This window comes from Carassius auratus, chromosome 1 (assembly GCF_003368295.1).
Source record: "Carassius auratus strain Wakin chromosome 1, ASM336829v1, whole genome shotgun sequence".
In the NCBI taxonomy this organism is placed as follows: domain Eukaryota; kingdom Metazoa; phylum Chordata; class Actinopteri; order Cypriniformes; family Cyprinidae; genus Carassius; species Carassius auratus.
Genome location: NC_039243.1, coordinates 22,736,669 through 22,758,674, shown reverse-complemented (window position 1 = coordinate 22,758,674; position 22,006 = coordinate 22,736,669). Strand labels below are relative to the sequence as shown.

Sequence of the window (22,006 nt, the reverse complement as noted above, 5' to 3'; positions counted from 1 at the left end):
AATAGCCTTCCTGATAATGTTCAGGGTTCAGACACACTCTCTCTGTTTAAATCTAGATTAAAAACATATCTCTTTCACCAAGCATTCGAAAAATGCATCTCATAATTTGTGACTGCAGTTGTATCTGATCAAATGCACATTCTTATTCTTTAGCTTGGGTTAAACTATTTGATTTTACTTTGTTGGAACAGCAGCTATGCTAATGATGTCTCTATTTGTTTCTCTGTTTTGAAACTTGGATTTACACAAGCTCCAGTTTGGACCCAGAACACCTGAGAAGATATGATGCCAACCCCTCAGAGGACCTCAGATGATGCTAACCCTGAAACAACATACATAACTAACAAATATTGTTACTTACTATGCAATCACATTATAATTGCTGTTAATGGTATTTATCGTTTGGTTGACTATGTCTTGTATACATTTTTCTGAAAATTCCTGTCACTTGCACATAAACTGATCACCACTTATAAGCTACTACTAAATATTGTAGAAACTTAATTTTCTTTTAAGTTGCTTTGCAATGATTTGTATCGTAAAAAGCACTATACAAATAAACTGAATTACTGAATCAAATGAATTGAATTAAATATACACAGACAAAATGACAAGAAGTTACATAAATAGACTAGCAGGGTTTTTCTTTCTTCATGTGTTAAGTGTGCAAAAGCATGGAGTAAGTAAAAAAATGACATTACCCTCAGCACAATGCAAAACAAAGAAAGGGCCTGAGTTTGCAAAACCACACTGCTATATTCTACACTTACTATTGCTGTAGTATTCTACAGTATATTTTGCACAATATGTAATTTTCTTCTGTATATATGGAATATCTGGATGGCTTACAACAGAGCACACTGCACATATACTACTGTGCAATCAACAACGTGACCTTCCATTTCCATTGTGATGTGTGGACCTGAAGTAATGACAGCATTTGTCTGGTTTACTCATTTTATCAGATTGCTAAATGAGAATGCATTTTATTTATACTGTTGCACAAAAATATTAGGTAGTAGCGGGTAGTGTAGGCAGTGTGTACAGGGCACGTTTATGACAAACATTGTCTGTATAATATTGCTCTCTGCTGGTGAAATTCCAGTTTGCAGCAAAAAGAGTTAGCGTATTTAAAGTAATAGTTCAGTCAAAAATGACATAGTTTACTTGTCAAAAATAGTCAAATAGTCTCAAATTTGTAGGAATTTCATATTTCTGTTCAACACAAACAAGATATTCTGAAGAATGTTTGTAACCAAACATATGTTATAACCACTGACTTCCATTGTATGGAAAAAACAATGGCTACTAGCAACTGTTTTACACAATAAATGTTGCTGTTTAGTCTGTCTCTTAAAATAAATCAATAATAATAGTAATAATAATAAACATGTACACTGAAAAAAAATGATTAATTGAATTTACAAAATTTTTGTATAGTAAGTGGTTGCAATCAATATACTTTACATTTAAATAAACAAATTTTGCTGAAATTGAATCAACTAAATTAGTTTGTTTAAATATAGCTAAAATAAATTGATTGCAACCACTTAACATTACTAAAAAATTAGTAAATTCAATTAATCATTTTTTTCAACTATTAACACCTATTTATTCCTCCAGGAGGTGCTTGGCGCATCTACAGAATTGTCCAATGAGTCGCATTCAAATGTCTTATAAATATGTCTTACATTTCTTTGTCTTACATTTATGTTCCAAAAAGTATAATAATTTTAATTATTGTGTCCCCAAATTCTATATTTTACATACAATGGAAATTCACAGCAAAATGGCAAGCCGGGTTAACATGTAATCTTTAAAGAGGGGGGGGGGGTGAAATGCTCGTTTTCACTCAATATCCTGCTAATCTTGAGTACCTATAGAGTAGTACTGCATCCTTCATAACTCCAAAAAGTAGGGGTGCTCCGATCACGATCGGCCGATCGTTAATGCGTATCTCGTCAGTAAAGCCGGTTCTCTAATCAGCGGTTAATTCCATCAGGTGCGTGATTTCACATAGAGCAGCTGTTACTACAGAGAGCTGTTGTTAATAGAGAAGATGCGCAAATCCACTTCATTTTCAGTGTTTTTTGGTGCATTTTCTCAGTTAACAACTGCTCTGTGTAGTAACAGCTGCTCTATGTGAAATCATGCACCTGATGGAATTAACCGCTGATTATAGAGAACCGGCTTTACTGATGAGATGCGCATTAACGATCGGCCGATCGTGATCGGAGCACCCCTACCAAAAAGTCTTTAGTTTTATTTTATTCATAAGAGGAAGATAGTCTGTACCAATTTTTCCCGGAAAAACACGACCGACTGGAGGCGTGACGTGTGGGCGGAGCTAAAGAATCACGAGCGCCAGTAGGCTTTTGCGTTGAGAGCGTCTGGAAGCTGTGACTTTACCGTAAGGGAAAAACCATCATCCAAAACAAACCATGGCTAACAGTCAGATTCAGCGTATATTTATGATCCAGAATCAGATCCCGAGGCTGAAACTGAACAAGAGCAGCAGCAGCAATGACTCGCTCCGAGCGGGGCTCGAACCCAGGTCTCCGATGGGAGGCGAACGCACTAACAAGGAGGCAGAGATATTTTAAGCAGTTTTACTCACCGCCTGCGGTTCCAACACACGATCGTGACCCTTTTTCGTTGGGATTGCATCATCCTTAAGAAATAAACGATACGCAAATCCGTCGTCAAACTGGGCCTTGTTAGTAAAACAAGCATTTTCGAAATGCAGGGAACAAACACAAACACTTGCACAACTCTGTTGATGCTCTGTAAAAATAAACTCCATCCACTGGTCCCTTAATGCTGTTTTTTCTTTGGTAATCTGTGCAGGGTTGTCTTGCCCTGGCAACCAAAAACACACTCCTTTTGTGACATTTCGCGACGCTCTCGCTCTGATCAGTGAAGTCTGTTGTGCTCTCAGTGCGCTGCTATATGGGAGCGCGTGCTCTTCCGGCAGACGCGCCCTCAGGACCCATATAAGGAAATTCCGCTCCATCTAACGTCACACAGAGCCATACTCGAAAAAAACTTTCCGAAACTTGTGACAAACCGGAAGAGGTACTTTTGGAACAGAAATACTCCTTCAAACGTACAACTTAATTTTTGAAACTTTGTCCATGTTTAGCATGGGAATCCAACTCTTTAACAGTGTAAAAAACTCAGTATGCATGAAATAGCATTTCACCCCCCCCCCCCCCTTTAAAATGTTCAAGTGTCTATTTTCATGCTTCTAGAACTTATTTTTTAGCTACTAGTATAAGCTATCCCATTACTTATTCATTAGCGACTAGTGCTTATTCTTTAGGTTCTGGCAACTTTTTAAAGATAGTCTACTATTTATTTATTAGATACTAATTCTTATTTATTAGACACTAATATTTCACTAATGACTACTAGTAATTATTATTATACCATTTTATTATTAGTAGTATACTATTATGAGGATCGGTCATTCCGATATCAACTATTCAGTTCTGATTGTGTTCCAATTGTGACTTGTTGCTTTTTTAAATCATACTTGTAAGTATTCATTAGATACTAGTTGTAACATGGAGTCAGGGGCATTCGGATCCTTTCTAAATGTTTATTAGTATACATACAACCATGCAGAGGTCTATCAACAGCGTCAAGGATATCACAGATAATCTGAATCGAGGTTTGTTACCAGGCTTGGATCAGGGCAGGCAAGTAACAGGTCACAATCAAAGCAGAGAATCAATAGAAGAGGGACAGTCCAAGATAATGTATTACAAATCAAGAAGCAAATGCTCAGAAATGCTAGACGGGGATAAACAAGACTTTGCAATCATTGACAGTCCAAACACAGTATATATAGGGGAGTCCTAATGGGGAACACCTGGCGCTGATTAGCCCTAAGCACGGGATTATGGGAAATGGACACCAAATGCAAGAGTCCTGAGAGGAGTGCCCTCTACTGGAGTTCATGAACACTCCAGCTGATGATCGTGTCACTATACATAATCGTTACTAATAAATGTTATACTAGTCACACCTGCTTTTTTAGCCTGTAGAGTTCAGTCAAATTATTATAAAAAAATCTTACATTTGGAATAAGAACTACTATCTAATTAACATGTATCTACTGAATATGTAGCTAATCAATAAGTATATGAATAAGTTCAGTTCAGTTCATCTTTTTTATTTTCCCCGAGGCAATTTGGTTGCAGCATACAAGCATATCACACAAGACAACATATACGCACTACAGAACACAAACACACAATCATCCTAAAAAGTATTTACTTTAGATTTAAGCTGAGGACATAAATTAATGTAAGCCGATCTGTTTTACTAATCTGTTTAACACTCTCAGTACAAACTACATTCATATTTGTTTGCTCATACTACTAGATCAATAGTTATCTTTTTAGTCTTAAGAACATTACGTTTTAGAAAAGCCTTCTGACACCAGACAATAAAATCATCCACTACAGGCTCATGCGCAGAATCCTCCTCACTCAATAGATAACAGTTACAGAATCATCAGCAAATTTTATAATATGCCTATTTCTAAAACTACTCCTACACCCATTTGTGTTCAAAATAAATAATAAAGGAGAGAGGACACATCCTTTTTTTTTTTTTTTTTTTTTTTAACCAGGAAAGTACTCGCTGAGATTAAAAATCTCTTTTTCAAGAGTGTCCTGGCCAAGATAGGCAGCAGTACAACCATACATACACCACAGAATACACAATAACATAAGACAACTAAAATAGCAGATACAACAACCACAAATCCGTAGCATTTCATGCAGAACAACTACAGCCAGATGTGGCTGCTTCCATCCTTGAGGTGACCCATTAGATGACACCAGCCATTCGGAAAAGATTTCTCTGCACAAGAAAATCTAAAATCCATCCTACAAGATTAAAATCCAATCTAAATTAATCAATGAGTTGCTCAACTAAAATGTTTGGCAATAATAAGTAACTTAACAATGTTTTTGGCTTATCTAAATGCTAAAGTTTAAGAGAGTTACTACTAAATCCTCTACACAGTTTACGCAAAGTGAAGGGGGTCTGAAGATCTCTGTGTACTTTGCATAATTTCTCTCTGAACTAAATATTTTAAAAACATTTCATAACTAAAGATCTAAACATCACAAATCATCAAATGTCTGTGCACTATGCATTTTTGTCACTGGAATCACTCAATACAAAGACTAGAATACTAGTCTTAGGGATTCTGAATCACTGTAGACTGCTTCCACCATGCAGGTAGTTGTTTTTGTTTTGTTTTTTTGAAGGGACAGACACATTTTTTTTCCTAGCGGCTCAGCAAAAAAATACATAAGCATGGTCCCTGTTTACCCGTACATTAAATTTTCAAACACTAGATTTCCTGTTTAAAATCATAAGTAACAAATCTTAAATACAAAATATTAAATTCCTGTGACAAAACTGTCTTAACTGAATCCATTCAAATTAATTATATTACTGGTTTTCCTACTCTCCTGACCTTTTATTAAATGCATCCCCTCCCAAACAGAACCTGAATTCCCTATTTTCAATTTTGACTCAAAATCTTCTTATAAACTGCTTTAGCTCTCTTAATTTCACACTTAATTTATCTGTAGCCTGAGATATTTTAATGTGATTCTCTCTTTAAAGGCGAACGATTTTGAACAGTTTCACAGGTGTTAACATATCCTCACAAAACGTCATATACTGTGATTACAAATGGCATCTGTTACTTTATCAGTGTCCATAAAAACAATCCAATCTGTAGGCTACATTTCACGTAGCCTTTTAATCGAAACGTATCATCCAACCAATAACAAATACTTGTTTGTAATCATATATATTAGTGTCTATTTATTAGGTACAATCTAATTAATAAACACTGTTATATAAGAATAAAGTACTCTCTAATGACATGTAGGCCAATAGTTTTAAAAATAAATTAATAAAAAATGGAACAAGTGGAACATAATATCAAAGCTGATATCTATTTCCATAGATGTGGATGACAAAAATTGGAAATGTGTTTTTAGTAACAACTGAATAGTTACTATCTTATAAATAACAACTAATTAATAATCTTTTTAAAAAGTACTAGAATCTAAAAACTTATTCAACAAATAAATAATAGTACCTAATGGAACAGGTATTAGAACCTAAAAAAAGTAGTAGCATGAAAATGGATTCTGGGATTCTGGGATTCAAGTCGTGGCCTAGTGGTTAGAGAGTTTGACTCATAACCCTAAGATTGTGGGTTTGAGTCTCAGGCTGGCAATACCACGACTTTGGTGCCCTTGAGCAAAGCACCGAACCCTCAGCTGCTCCCTGGGCGCTGCAGCATAAATGGCTGCTCACTGCTCTGGGTGTGTGTGTGTGTGTGTGTGTTCACTGCTGTGTGTGCACTTTGGATGGGGTAAATGCAGAGCACAAATTCTGAGTATGGGTCACCATACTTGACTGTATGACAAGTAACTTTTCACACAAATACATATCATAGCAAAGCAGCTTTACAGGAAATTAAGTTTCTACAATATATTTAGTAGTAGTTTGTCAGTGGTAACTACTGTATGTCAAATTGATTTACATAGGCTAAAATGTATGGGAAAGTTCATTTCATCAAACAGACGAACAGCAATGATTATATTTTGCAATCAAAATCTAGCAAAATTTGGTAGTTCTGTTGTTTCAGAGTTGGCATCATCTGATGTCCTCTGAGAGGTTGGCATCAGGTGTTCAGGATCCAGATTGGAGCTTGTGTAGTTACCACAGGATGTCAATTTCATGGCAGAAAGAGAAATAAATAAAGAAAATAAATAGAGACATAATTAGTGTGGCTGTTCCAACCAAGCAAAATTGATTTGTAATATTTTGTAACTGATACGGAACTTAATGGGTGGCCAGTGCAGATACTGTAAAATTTGGGTAAATTATCAATTTCTTGACCTGGTAAGGACTCTAGCCGCTGCATTTTGGACTAAACCTGTAGGCCTACATTTAATGAAGATGCAGAACAACCACCTAGCAGTGCATTACAATAGTCCAGTCTAGAGGTCATGAATGCATGAAGATTTTCTGCATCAGAAACAGGTTTATATACTAAATGGCTTGACATAATCGCAATAATTAACCTTTTTATTTTTAAAAGCTCATCGAGTAATCACAACGACGTGTTATTGGACCATTCTAATTAGCGCTGAAAAAAAGTAACACTACCCACGCCACCTGTTGACATTACATTAGAGTAGGATATTTAGTGCGCTAGGACCCTGAGAAGCGTGAGGTCTGTCTGCCCCGGTGTTATTGTGTAGGCAGGCTGTATTATGTCATGGATAGTGAACAAGGTGAGTTTATGACCGCGACAGCAAACACAGACGTGTAAATGTTTTAGCTGCAGTAACGGTCATCTGAGGGGATAATTATTCAAAGGCGCACTTAAAGCAGTGACATTTGAAAAAGGTTAGTTCATAACCTTTTTTTTTTTTTTTTTTTTTATTATTATTAACGTGGTATCATGTGGTAATGCTATGGTATGATATGATAATAAATTACTCATAAAGATTAACTTTATTTTTTGGACATGGTATAGTAGCGAGGCAGTACCGTGTTATGAGTGCAATATATTTTACTACGGTGACGACGTTAGAGTTTTAGCAAGTTCGTCACAACTGTTTGACTTCTGTATATCACATTTAAATATAATATATTCTTGTAAAAGGTTTCAGAGTTTATTGTTGTTGATGTTTTTTGTTGTTGTACTATGGTATTATCCTGGTATTATTTGAAGTACCTTGGGTTGCATGTAAATACCAGGGTATATGAATATGTTAATAATTTTTGAACCATAGTAGTAGTGTCACTGTACTATGCCGTGCTATTTTATTGAATATTAGGCCTATAGTTTTGTTATATTTAGATATTTTTATTAGAGTTAAAATTTTAAGAAGTAAAAAAAAGTTATAGTTTTAGTAATTTTATTTTGTATTTTTGCCATTTAAAATGTATTGTTAAAACTATGTATTTTTCTTCATCATTTTTTATTTCATTTTAGTTATTTTACTACATCAGGTTAAACAAAATAAAAATAAGAAATGTTTTCTTGCTTAGTTTTTCCATTTAATCTGAAGTAATGATTTTCTTTATTATTATTTCAGTTGTCAGTTGTTTATCTATAATAATGCAGGTAGTACCATGGATGTGGTACAGCCACAGAACTGTATAAATTTACTTCAGTAGTACCATTTTGGAGCATGTACCATGGTAATACTAATTTTTTTGCACATGTCCATGAAAATACAACATCTTCCACATGTACATGACACTACTTAGGTATTTTTTGTCATTTGTAGTAAATGCCTTGGAGTTAAACACTGTAGTATATGAATATGGAAACCATACTGTACCATGGCATTCCCATTACAATCCCTATACTATGGTACTGCCACGGTATGTTTTTGTTGTGGGAAATAAAAGTTAATTAGGTTTCTCACCATTTTGTTTTTTCCAGATATTCTTTTTGTGGGTCCACCCCCACCACCACCATCATCATGGTGGAGATAAAGAGTTACTGTGAAGCAGGAGTCTCCATGCAGCATGTCTGGACAGAGGGCGGTCTGACTCTCTGCTTCTACTTCACCCTGGTGCCATCCGTTCTCCTCACCCTCTCCTTCCTCTTCGGCACTTTTCTGTGTATATGCTACAGACGCTACGGCACAGACATGGAGCCCAAGTTCATCCCTCGCTCTCGACTTTACCTGCTCCAAGTGGGCCTGTCGGTGCTGCTCGTCCTGCAGGCTCTGGGCTGGATGGTGTTTCGAATCATTCGGAGCGGAGAGCTACCAGGATACGTGGTTCTGTCGGGCTGTCTCTCCATGCTGGGCTGGATTTGGGCCGTGGCCCTGCTGCATCTGGAGAGGAGGAGGGCTCTGGTGAGGGACAGAACCAGAGGACACAGTACGCTACTGTTGCTGTTCTGGGCCGTAGCATTTGCGGCTGAAAACCTGGCGTTTGTGTCTTGGATGAGCCCTCAGTGGTGGTGGACTCTGGAAAAGTCTGATCAACAGGTACGTGTGTGTGATCGGTTAGGGAGTGGTGTTTATGTTAATAATGTTTATTTGTTGCAATAATCTAAGTCAATTTTTTTGCCTGTTTATCATCCACCAGTTGGAAAGTAATGGCTTATTTCTCCTAAACTTTCTTCATGTTGAGTTTTGTCAAGTTACATGCCAGGTTTTGTCAAGTTATGCAGATTATATTACAAAGGGTTCTTTTTAGTGCTTTTTAATGTAATTTCTATTGTAATTATAATGCATTTCTGTGCTTTAATAACCTTTGGCACTGATGCCATTGTTCTGTCTGAAGTGGAAATATTTCAAAGTGGTGACATGTGGGAATGCTGCTCACACAGCATGAATCGGCATTATGGTAATAATGTGAAATTTATGATAAATAGAGGATCCAACAAATGACTCCAGTTCTATCAATCCTCTCTTGATGGTCATTAACAATATTGTTGAGTCATTATGTGTACTTAAATAGCAGGCAGGGCCATGTGCCACTAGCTGCATTCCTTCCTGCCACGCCCTGACTGTTTAAGATTGACCAATCAGATAACAGTTTCTGCGAAACTTCATGACATGGCACTTTTACTCTACTCGCTCTTGCTTTAAACTATGAATGTTGAAAGCAGAAGTTAAATGCATGTTTTAAAAATGGCATCTAATTTACCAGATTTTCCTAAATAAGCATTTACAAAAATAGTCCAGTTTTCAAATAATAATAAAAGGCTTTGCATATATACATGTATAATAAAATAAGATAAAAATTATTATTATTGCATTAACTATTATAATTATCTCAGGACAAAATACAATAGGATAGAATTAAAATCAGGATAAATATAGAGTAGATAGATATACGTATTATACTATGTATAATCTAAATATTTTATATTTACAAATATTGTTAAAACTTTAATAGATGAGCAATAATCATTAATTATTAAACATGAATTCAATTTAGAAATTACATATGACTTCAATTAATTGTAATATAAATAATATGATTATAAATGTTAGTTGACGTAAAAATGAATCTGAAACTATTTTATATTTTATTAAATTAGGCTTATATATTTTATATTTAAAAATGTTTTTGATTCTCTTTTTTTATGCATTTTGTTCTAAATTTGTTTTAAACACAACTTACGAGTGCTACAGATTTTTTACTTTAAGTTACTAATTAAAGGAGATAAATTCACTGGATCGAATTCCAATTAATTCCACACCACAAAATAACATTTTATTAAAGCCAAAGAAACCACAAAAGCTAAAGTCCTTTGTTTTAAAGCTAATGACTAAAACTCTCGAAATGTGAGACATATTATAGTAATGTCATACTTTAATTATTATTACACATTATAGTAATGTCATTCTTTGTCATAATCACTGTATACATAATGTTCATTGTGACTTTATGTCTGCAGATGGAGTTTGCTTTCTGGTTAGTTCGATACTTCGCCTCAGGATTGCTGTTCCTGTTAGGCCTCAAAGCTCCAGGCTTGCCACGCCGACCGTACATGCTTCTGGTCAATGAAAACGAGCGAGATGTGGAGCACAGTGTAGTAAGACATTAGATTCACTCTCAAATCTGCATGAATGCATCTTATTCTCTTCATTATTAATCTCATTTATACATCTCTTGCATCTTTTTAGCCACTCTTGGGTAATTCCGATGAGAATCAGTCTACTTGGAAAGATTTTGGGAAGAAGCTCCGTCTTTTGGTGCCGTACATGTGGCCTAAAGGGAACGCCCTGCTCCAGCTGCTAGTTCTGCTTTGTCTTGGGTTGCTGGTAGTGGAGCGTGTCATCAATGTGTTTGTACCCATCTTCTACAAGAACATAGGTACAGAATAAGAGTCTTACTCTTATAAATAGCTCTATTCAGTTATTTATGAGATGGAAGGGAAATACATAATTGCACTTTCGGTGCAGTTGTCTTATCTCAAATGGGATCCTTAGCCCTATTTGCATGCATTGGCTGTCGATTTCATGCTGTATCAATTCATGCTTTGAAACGAATTTAGAATTTTTTTTTCCATATACAATGAAAATACCCATTGCTTTTTTAGAATAATAAAATTTAGAATAATATTCATATTATATAAATAATACTGCACACCTAGTAAATGTGTCAAATCTAAAATATGGTGTAATTCTGTGAAGCTTAGAGAAAGTATAAGCACAGAATCATAGGCTTGACATTTATCCTGCTTGAATTCGTTCTAAGAAACGCACATAACTTCAGAAGTAATCAACTTTCATCTGTGAATATTCAATATTTTAACTACAGTGTTTTTCTTTCATTTTTCTTGACTGCAGCTGTAAAGAAAGACTTGATTTTCAAAAGTCAACGAATTTGACAGATGAATGAAACGTCAGTTTCTGAGTAACGTAATTATTTTAAGCTATGAAAAAAACATAATTTCCTAAAATAAATATAATTAACTTCACACAAACACACACACACACAAAACATTTCTCCTGCAAATTGTATAATTACAGAAATGTCTGTCAAAAACTGTCTGTCGGTTGGAATATTAGTACTAAAACATCAATATAACACACTTCACATTAATCACTGAATACTTGCAGCTAAAAAAATAAATAATTGTTACCTTAAAAAATCCATCTCTTTTTAAATCCACATCATTCATCGATCATGTCACAACATCAATGTCTCTCAAAAAATAACATGCACAATACATTCTCATATGCTGATACATAGATTCGGGAACGTGAAAAGCTTAAAGCAACTATCAAAGTGTAATCAAATGTTTAATTTTCCAAATAAACGTTTTAACATGATTTGTTACATTTAGCTACCCTTTTGCAGATTTGGAGACTTTTCCAAATTGATTATTAATCTCTTTTACATGCTAACACATTGATTTTCCTCCTGTCCCAGTGAACCAGCTGACAGATGGGAGCTCTTGGAAGACTCTGGCGACTACAGTGTGTGTTTACGGGCTCCTGAAGTTCCTGCAGGGAGGTGGAGCTGGTGAGGGGAACATCTCCTAATTTCATGATATCTTTGTAGCATGACATGGAATATCCTTTAGAATCTGACCACAGTCTGATCTTCATTTGTATCGATCTCCAGGTGCGTCTGGGTTTGTGAGTAACTTGCGTTCGTTCTTGTGGATTCGTGTGCAGCAGTACACTAACTGTTTGGTCCAGGTGCGTCTCTTCGCTCATCTGCACTCTCTGTCTCTGCGCTGGCACCTGGGTCGCCGCACAGGGGACGTCCTGAGAAGCATCGACAGAGGAACCTCATCTATCAACAGCCTGCTGAGGTGAGAGCTAGCTTTACAGTATCTTGATACTAGAGACCTTCTTACCTCAAGGTGTTTGCATTTAAATGCAAGAATAAACAAGGTCAATTAGGTCTGTGTGCAATATTAATTCTCGGATGCATTAGCATGTATGTATATAAAACTTAAGAGCCGACAGTATGCTTTCGCACTAGAAGTGATCTCAGTTTGTATTATCTTGAAATATATATTTTTGTTTATTTTCCGACAGCTACATCGTGTTCAGCATCTTCCCCACCATTGCTGATATAGTCATCGCCATCGTCTATTTCATATCCAATTTTAATGCCTGGTTTGGCCTCATAGTGTTCGTTTGCATGGCCCTCTACCTCAGTAAGTATTTAACAATGGTCATTTCTAAATGTGAATACATGAACACACAGATTGCTGAAGATGCTGTAGTTGCTTATTTTCTGGTTTCTTTTCATGTAGGATTGGTTTTATTAAAACTTCATTACTTAAAGTATTTGTTTATTCATTCATTTATTTATTTATATAAACAACCATTTTGAGTTTTGTTCAATAAATTTATGACATTTCAAGTCAAAAACGGATATGAAAAATATTGAAATGACAAAAGCACATAACAAATTACAAAAAAAAGATCAAAATTACAATGAGAACTGAAAATATCAAACTTCATGTATAATATAAAATCAAATTCAAGCTAATTAAAAAAAAACACTTATAGTATTTAAATAATGCCAAAATATCAGTCAGTGTACCTCTTTGTGCCGCTTCTTGAATTCTTTTGATCTTGTGAATAAAATTTATTATACGGCATACTGCTGTATAATATACCTAAACTCTGCAGGATTGTTTTTGATTCTTTCGTCTCAGGAGTCACTAATGAAAGAAGAATGGAAATACTTGGATTATAGCATTTGATTTATTGATTAATAGTTGTAATCTGTGTCTCTGTCAGCTCTCACTATTGTAATCACTGAATGGAGAACAAAATACAGACGAGATATGAACATACAAGATAATAATGCCAAATCGAAAGCTGTGGACTCTTTATTGAACTTCGAGACAGTATGGCTTTGCTTTGTTCTCTCTTTGTTTAAGTAAAGCATCTGAATGTGTTTTATAAAAAAAATATGCTATATGCATTATTGTGAAATACAATATAATGCACATAATAAAACATTGCATATGCTGTGATTAAATTATGATATTGTCGACAGGTGAAATATTACAATGCAGAGGTTTATGAAGTAGGACGCTTTGAGGATGCTATCTTGAAATATCAGGTAATATTTTTTTTTTTAAACGATCCACACATAATTTCTTATATTTCATCTGTATTTTATAGGTTATTGATTTTAAATTAATTTAATGTTGGAAGAGCTCACTGTAATATAAATAAATGCAATTTTTCTTTTGCTTAGGTATCGGAGTGGAAGACCAACGCCTCTCTGGCGTTTTTAAATCAAACGCAGAACCTCATCATCGGTTTGGGTCTTTTGACCGGATCTCTGCTCTGTGCGTACTTCGTGACAGAGGGAAAGTTTCAGGTACGAACAGTCAGGACACCTCAGATATCAGACCATTGGTAGTTCATTCTGAAGCCATCAAGTAAGCTATGTTTTATAGCAGAAAAATTTGACTGTTGCTTCATAAATAGCCTACAGCTTGGCTAATGCACTACATAACTTCATTTCAGAGGTTCTCAACCAGGGAAAATTCCATATAGTTATTTTTATAAAATGTAGTAAAATAAAACCTTTTTTTTTATTACTATTGTATATGTGACTCCTCATGGTCTTCCAGGTAGGAGATTATGTGCTGTTTGGGACGTACATCATCCAGCTTTACACTCCTCTCAACTGGTTTGGAACATACTACAGGTATGAAGCTTTTGTCTTGGCTAATAGTTTATCTCAGTGTATAGATACATATATATTTTTTAAAAGAACAAAGAGTAAACATGTATCTTTCCTGTAAAAGAATGATCCAGAACTCTTTCATTGATATGGAAAGCATGTTCAAGCTCTTCACTGAGGAAGAAGAGGTGAGTGGATGAATTTTTCATTGAAATGTATTTGATAGATACTGCGCCCCGCACATGACATGCAAGAAAAAATAAATAAATTGTGCGCGCGATTTTCTAATTCGTTCCTTCAATGTACTAAAACGTGCACATGATTACTATTGTGTTCCCTCGATTTACTATTGCGTTCGCTCGATTTGCTAAAATTTATCAAATCAAGGGAACGAATTAGTAAATTGTGCCCACAATTTATAAATCGAGTGAATGGAATAGTAAATCGAGGGAACGCTATAGTAATTGTGTGCACGTTTTAGTACATTCAGGGAACGAATTAGTAAATCGTGCACACAATTTAGCCTTATATTTTTTCCTGCGTGTCATGTGCGGGGCTCTGTAGATAGAAGCTTTTGTATAATTAATAACATGATGATTTGATTTAGGTGAAGGATGATGTCAACGCAGGAAACCTAGACTACACACAGGGAAAAGTAGAGTTTGAAAATGTCTTCTTCAGCTACACAGAAGGGTTAGCAGCTTCAGTTGTATTCATTTTATTATTATTAGAAAAACTTGGGTAAAAAATAAGCAACGTTCATTCAGCTTTTAATATGCTTTGGATATTTTTGCAGCAAGGAGATTCTAAAAGATGTCTCTTTCACCGTACTTCCCGGTCAAACAGCTGCACTTGTAAGTCTATTCTGTTCTATTCTACTCTATTCTCTGCTGCTCAGGAAACATTTCTTATTATCAAGAACTGTGCTGCTTAATATTTTTGTGCAAACTCTGATATACTACACACATTTAAAAGTGTGGGTAAGTAAGATCTTGTTAAAACTTAAAGATATTAATACTTTTATTAAATGAATCGAAAATGACAGTAAAGACATATACTGAATGTTAAAAAAGACTATTTATTTCATGGGAGATTTTTTTTTTGTTTCATTTCATAAAATAATCATGAGAAAATATTGTCATTTCCACAAAAATGTTAAGCAGCAAACACTAATAATAAAAATAACCATTATTAATAATTGAGCACCAAACCAGCATAACAGAATAAGGGAATCTTAATTATTCCGCTAGTGTATGTGTAACCACTTTAGGCTTGCTTTGGTTTATTTCAGATTGGACAGTCTGGATCAGGAAAGAGCACCATCGTTCGTCTGATTTTCCGTTTTTATGATGTTCAGGGAGGGTGTATAAAGATAGACGGCCAGGACATCTCAAAGGTGAAGCGGTCATTGATACAAACACAGAAGGGCACCCAAATATTCCCTGTAAAATCCTGCTTCAACGATTTGAATTCCTGTATTTTATGTTTCACGTTGTTTTGCACTAAATATGGGAAGCTCTTAATTCATTTGTCTGGTTGCGTCTCAGGTGAAGCAGTCCTCTCTGCGCGCTCACATTGGCGTCGTCCCTCAGGATACCGTCCTGTTTAATGACAACATTCGAGACAACATCCGCTACGGTCGAGTAACTTCTACTGACCAGGAGGTGGAGGAGGCTGCGATTGCCGCTGACATCCATGACAAAATCATAACCTTTCCGGATGGTGAGAATCATTTAATTGTACACAAAAATCCACAACTTTTCAGCATTGAAAGCATAATTCAATGGTAGAAAATTCATATAAAATGTAATAAGATTATTTTAGATCAATGCAATGGACAGAGCATTTCATTTAGTTTTTGTATGCCACAGAGTTATTATAAATGGCATTGGGCGATGTCTACTAAATTGGCGTCAGACAATGTCTATGGTGAAACATCACAATGGACGATGACATCATGGCAGACTCAACTGCAGAAGTCCAGCATCATGATGTCTGGACGATGACATCATCCACTGGCCCAACTCAAATAAAATTAAAACCATTAAAAAAAAAAATTATTGGAAAAAAAAAAGAAAAAGAAAAACATACTGGAAATAAAATTGTAAAAAATTATCTCTTTGCTTAGGCAACATTTCTCATTTTCATTTTGTTTAACCTAATGTACTAAAATAAGATATACAATAAAATATAGTTTATACTAATAGACAGATTTTAAAAAGACAAAAAGTAATGACATGGAAAAATCATACAACTAATTTACTAAAACACAAAATTAAAATTAATATTAATGAAATCTAAAATGGTATCTCAGTGATGCTAAAATTAAACTAGTATGCAATCCATTTTGAGACTGTATAGTATTTAGATTATAGCTGATATTCATAATTGATATTTATTTGCAGGCTATGACACTCAGGTGGGTGAGAGAGGGCTAAAGTTGAGCGGAGGAGAGAAGCAGAGAGTCGCCATCGCTCGCACCATCCTCAAAGCGCCACAAATTATCCTCCTCGATGAGGTACAACATCACCAGTGCATTATGGGAGAACGTGTACACTATGAGGGAATTATCCCAGTTTTGCCTGGTGTTTTTTGATTTCTTGTTGAGAAGTTGTCTAATTGCTTAAGCAAGTTTTGGTAATGCTGTGGAAATACACTATTGTTGAATGATTATTAAGCAATAAATATTTCGATTGAGCATTTATGCATTAAACTGATCAAAACTTACAGTAAACCCATTCATAATATCACAAAAGATAAATGCTGGGGAAAAAATTAATGCTGCTCCTTTGAACTTTGAAAAAAGTTCATTTTCCATGAAACTGTTTTATAAAAGTTATATATCTTTCAAATATATAAAAAAAATTATCTGATTCCAAACCTCGCAATGCAGTAAAATCACAGTCTGTCAGGACAAGTTTAAAGGGATAGTTCACCCAAAAATCATAATTATGTCATTAATAACTCACCGTCATGTCGTTCCAAACCCGTAAGACCTCCGTTTATCTTCGGAACACAGTTTAAGATATTTTAGATTTAGTCCGAGAGCTTGCAGTCCCTCCATTGAAGCTGTGTGAACTGTCTACTGTCCATGTCCAGAAAGGTAAGAAAAACATCATTAAAGTATTCCATGTGACATCAGAGGGTCAGTTAGAATTCGTTGAAGCATTGAAAATACATTTTGGTCCAAAAATAGCAAAAACTACGACTTTATTCAGCATTGTTTTCACTTCCGTGTCTGTTGTGAGTGAATTAAAAACAAAAAGGTTTGTGATATCCGTTTCACGAACGAATCATTCGATATAACCGGATCTTTTTGAAACAGTTCACCAAATCGAACTGAATCGTTTTAAACTGTTCACATCTCTAATACGCATTAATCCACAAATTACTTAAGCTGTTAACAAATCAATATCCCGGAGTAATTCATGTACTCAAACAGTACACTGACTGAACTGCTGTGAAGAGAGAACTGAAGATGAACACCAAGCCGAGCCAGATAACGAACAACAGACTGACTCGTTCTCGAGTCAAGAAACGTTTCTGTCAGACGCGTCCGATTTGAGAACTGAGGAGCTGATGATACTGCGCATGTGTGATTCAGCGTGAAGCAAACCGATACACAGAGCGTCTGAACTGAACTGATTCTTTTGGTGATTGATTCTGAACTGATTCTGTGCTAATGTTATGAGCGCAGGTAAACCGAAGGCTTGAATCAAGGGCAATCATCGCAAATGACGCCATTACGTAGAGCACAAAAGAACCGGTGAACCAATTTCTTCAACCGGTTTATTGAATCGAACTGTCCGAAAGAACCAATTCGCAGAAAAGAACCGAACTTCCCATTACTACTGGTGATCCGACAACCGATGCAACCGGTTCTTAACTCGAGAACGAGTCAGTCTATTGTTCGTTATCTGGCTCGGCTTGGTTTTCATCTTCAGTTCTCTCTTCACAGCAGTTCAGTCAATGTACTGTTTGAGTAAATGAATTACTCCGGGATATTGATTTGTTTGAACTCAGAGGCAGTGTCAGCCACATTAAAAAAGTTAACAGCTTAAGTCATTTGTGGATTAATGTGTATTGGAGACCCGAACCATTTAAAAAGATTCAGTTCGATTTGGTGAACTGGTTCAAAAAGATCCGAATACATCGAATGATTCGTTTGTGAATCCTGGATATGACAAACTGCTTTGTTTTGAACTCGCTCACAACAGACCGGGAAGTGAAGACAATGCTGAAAAAAGTCGTAGTTTTTGCTATTTTTGGACCAAAATGTATTTTTGATGCTTCAAAATATTCTAACTTACCCTCTGATGTCACATGGACTACTTTGATGATGTTTTTCTTACCTTTCTGGACATGGACAGTATACCATACACACAGCTTCAATGGAGGGACTGAGAGCTCTCGGACTAAATCTAAAATATATTAAACTGTGTTCCGAAGATAAACGGAGGTCTCACAGGTTTGGAACGACATGAGGGTGAGCTATTAATAACATAATTATGATTTTGGGGTGAAGTATCCCTTTAATATTCGGTTAAGATTTGGGTCTAATGAAATTTCAGTGAGTGGAGCTTCTCAGCTATACTGGAAAGAAATAGAAAACAAGTAACCGATTGTCTTCATGTGATTTCTTTGTGAATTGTTTGACGAGATTTCAAAGTACTTTTATCTTCATTGACTAAGTTACTGATTCTCTATCCATAGGCCACATCTGCTCTAGACACACAGACTGAGCGAAATATTCAGGCCTCACTGGCTAAAGTCTGCACCAACAGAACCACCATTGTGGTGGCACACAGGTAAACCCATCACTGAATTCATTGAGAGATGTTTCCACTCAAAGCATCTTCCATCGATTATTGTAGTGGAAAAACAATCATGAAACTAGATTCCAGAATTTCTTAACACCATCATTGACATGCATATTATAGATTGTCGACTGTCATTGGAGCCAATGTGATTCTTGTACTTCGTGATGGACAGATTGTGGAGAGAGGAAGGTGAGTTTATACACTGGTATACTGAATGCAAATTCAGATGGGTTAATACATGAACTATGCGGTTTGAAGCCCAGTATTATTATTTGTGGTAGACATGAGGAGCTGTTGGCGAAGGGAGGCCTGTACTCGGACATGTGGCTGAAACAGCAGCAGGCGCAGGATTCAGACTCGGCCTCTGACACGGAGACGAAAGACAGGAAATCTGAGAAACTACAGCCACAAACATCCACTGCAGGACACAACTGACATTAGACACTTGGGACATGCAACCAGATCTGGTTTTGTGTGTATTTAAAGCTCATACAATGCTGTATTGACATGTTAGATGATAATTATTCAATATCATACTATGTTTTTACCAGTTCTTAAAAGTGGTACATAATGCCTAAGGATTTATTTATTTATTTATTTAAGTCCAATTTGATATTTCTTTGCAATAACGTCCCACTCCTTTCCCTCAAAGTGCAATAATATCTCTAATTAATATGGCCATAAATGTATTATTTTTTACATTTAGGATTTAGTTATAGCCAGAGGGCAAAATCTTTTTGTCAATTTTAATATTAATTTCTGACATTATGTGCACATTTGCCTGACTTTTTTACTTTCTTTATGATCATGTGTGTGTTTTAAGATCATGCTGTAATATGTGGAGTGCTAGTTATTGCATATATGCAATAGATTTCTGTAGTGTACAACTTCAGTTCAACTAAAGGGGCAAAAGAAGCATGATCATTTTATAGGACTGACACTAAACTCAGGGGACAAGGTTGAAATGAGCCATTGGGATGTTGTTGTTCACTCATACTGTATTTAAATACAGTTAAAAACACAAAAGTTTTTTTTTTAAGTACATTTTTATTGATTATTCAAAGAACAGGTGGAGTTTGCCTTGGATAAAATAACTCAGTGGTAAATGGATAAAGTCAGATTTTTTTGTATGTACTTTACTGTACAGTAAAGACAAGAAGGGCATACGTGAAGCGGAGTGGTTCTTTTCCTCCACAAAGTGCATTTAATATCCTTTAATGCATGGAAAACCATTGATTATCCCTTACAAGTAGGTTATATTACCAAGCTAACTCTCCTAGAGTCTTCATGACAAAACTGTAATTAATTTTCTCAAATTAAATTGCAGTAACTTGATACAAATTTTCTAATTAACTTTGAAATTTGGTAGGTTTTTAGTTCCCAGCCTGCTTTGCATAGGACTGGACAAGGAAAATAAATACTGAAAATAAGCTTTATTTTATGTTTTGTGTTTGTAGTGCAGGGAAAGACATTTCATGCTTAATGCTGTTATGCTTGACATTTAAAAGAATTTCTGTTTGTTGTTATATCATCGTGTTGAAAGTGCTGGTGGTTTGGTTGTTGGAGGCTATATTAGATAAATACTAATATTTTACCTGTTTATTATGCCAAATAGCTACATTTAGGCTACATTTAGAATGTGATATGTAAGCTGGTGATTTTTTTCTTGAAAATAAAATTATTAATAATAATAATTATAATAATAAAATAATTGGATTAGGCCTAATTGATTCTAGGGCCACAACTCAGCTTAATGTGTTCAATAATCAACCTTTCAAAAATGTGTAACGGATAAATCAGAAGAAAATCAAAAAGATTGATGCAAAAGGTTGAGGATTTTTTTTCATTCTTTCTTTTTTTTGAGCCAACCCATTTTTTTTTTATTTTTTTTAGAGTGCATGCTGCTCATTGTATGTGTGCAGAGTAAAACTGAAAGTGCTTATACTGACTGATGTAGATTGAATCACTTGATTTAATAACAGCTCTTTTGGTATTTAAAAAAAAAAAAAAAACTACTGTCAAGATTAACTAATGACGGCGTGCATTGTAAATATTTTGTTGCTGACCTTGACACTGAATCTTTAAAATAGTTTCAAATTAATTCAAAAGACTACATTATTCACTGATGCTATAACATATGAGCGACGTTATCGAAGATATGTCTTATGAATATTAAATAGGTTACGTGATTGGACTCTAGACCAGACGACATAAGGTTCATGAAGCTTTCGCCATAATAGTACAGATAAACTGGCACTACCATACTGATTTAGATTATATATTGTATATCAGTATTACATTGCCAGTTTGCCTAGAGTCTAGAAAATGCATTAACTTCCTCTAGGGGGCGCCTGACGGACAAAAATACGAATCCTCTCCTGAATCTCATTAAAATCGCAGCGTGTTTTTGTTTGTTATTGGGTATATTTATACACTAAACAAATAATCGTTTAAATCTATTCCTCTATTTCTGTGAAGTAATTGCATTATAAATAGATAAAAAAAATTCTTTCAAATAAAAAATATTTTTAAAAAGTCACAGAGATTAATCATATTCTACTGCGATCGGTCAATCAAAAACAGCGATGAGAAAAGTAGCATTTATCATAGACAGTAAAAGGCAATTATCACATTGGCGTAGTGTTCCGTGATGCTGGGGAACTTTTAACAGCACTTGTTAAAATGGGGTTAGTTAAAATGTAAAACTATATATTTATTAAAAAAAATAATTAGACCCTATTAAAATGTTTGACCCAAAATCGGTCCAATAAGTCCCACTCCTGTACTCCTTCTCTAGTCATGCTGATCCACATGACATCCACTTCCACCGCTGTTATTCTAATTCTACGCAACTGAGCCAAAGCACAAACACTGTCTTGCGTAACTGTGGTTGTGAATTCGTCGCAACGCAGCTGTCGCGTCAGAGAGAGGGCGCCTCCACGACGCCTTCCTTCGGCCTTGTCGTGTTTTCAGTCCTTTTAATTTAACGCTGG

The 22,006-nt window shown here is 35.3% G+C and overlaps 1 protein-coding gene across 2 annotated transcripts; it reads left to right on the top strand.

The window, feature by feature from the left end:
- Window positions 1–7,241: 7,241 nt before the first annotated feature.
- LOC113102533 (ATP-binding cassette sub-family B member 6, mitochondrial-like) lies at window positions 7,242–20,961 on the top strand. 2 transcript variants are annotated; one of them, XM_026265846.1, is made up of 20 exons: window positions 7,242–7,340; window positions 8,504–9,059; window positions 10,481–10,618; window positions 10,710–10,899; window positions 11,962–12,054; window positions 12,157–12,349; window positions 12,579–12,700; window positions 13,293–13,402; window positions 13,555–13,620; window positions 13,759–13,884; window positions 14,141–14,217; window positions 14,318–14,381; window positions 14,801–14,886; window positions 14,990–15,047; window positions 15,485–15,589; window positions 15,741–15,915; window positions 16,599–16,711; window positions 18,907–19,001; window positions 19,134–19,202; window positions 19,295–20,961. In XM_026265846.1, exons 2-20 carry the CDS (start codon window positions 8,544–8,546, stop codon window positions 19,446–19,448), a joined length of 2,550 nt encoding a protein of 849 aa, XP_026121631.1. In that variant the 5' UTR covers window positions 7,242–7,340; window positions 8,504–8,543; the 3' UTR covers window positions 19,449–20,961. The 2 variants fall into 2 exon arrangements, with proteins under 2 accessions (XP_026121631.1, XP_026121617.1); XM_026265832.1 differs by having other exon boundaries at window positions 7,279–7,455.
- Window positions 20,962–22,006: the final 1,045 nt, after the last annotated feature.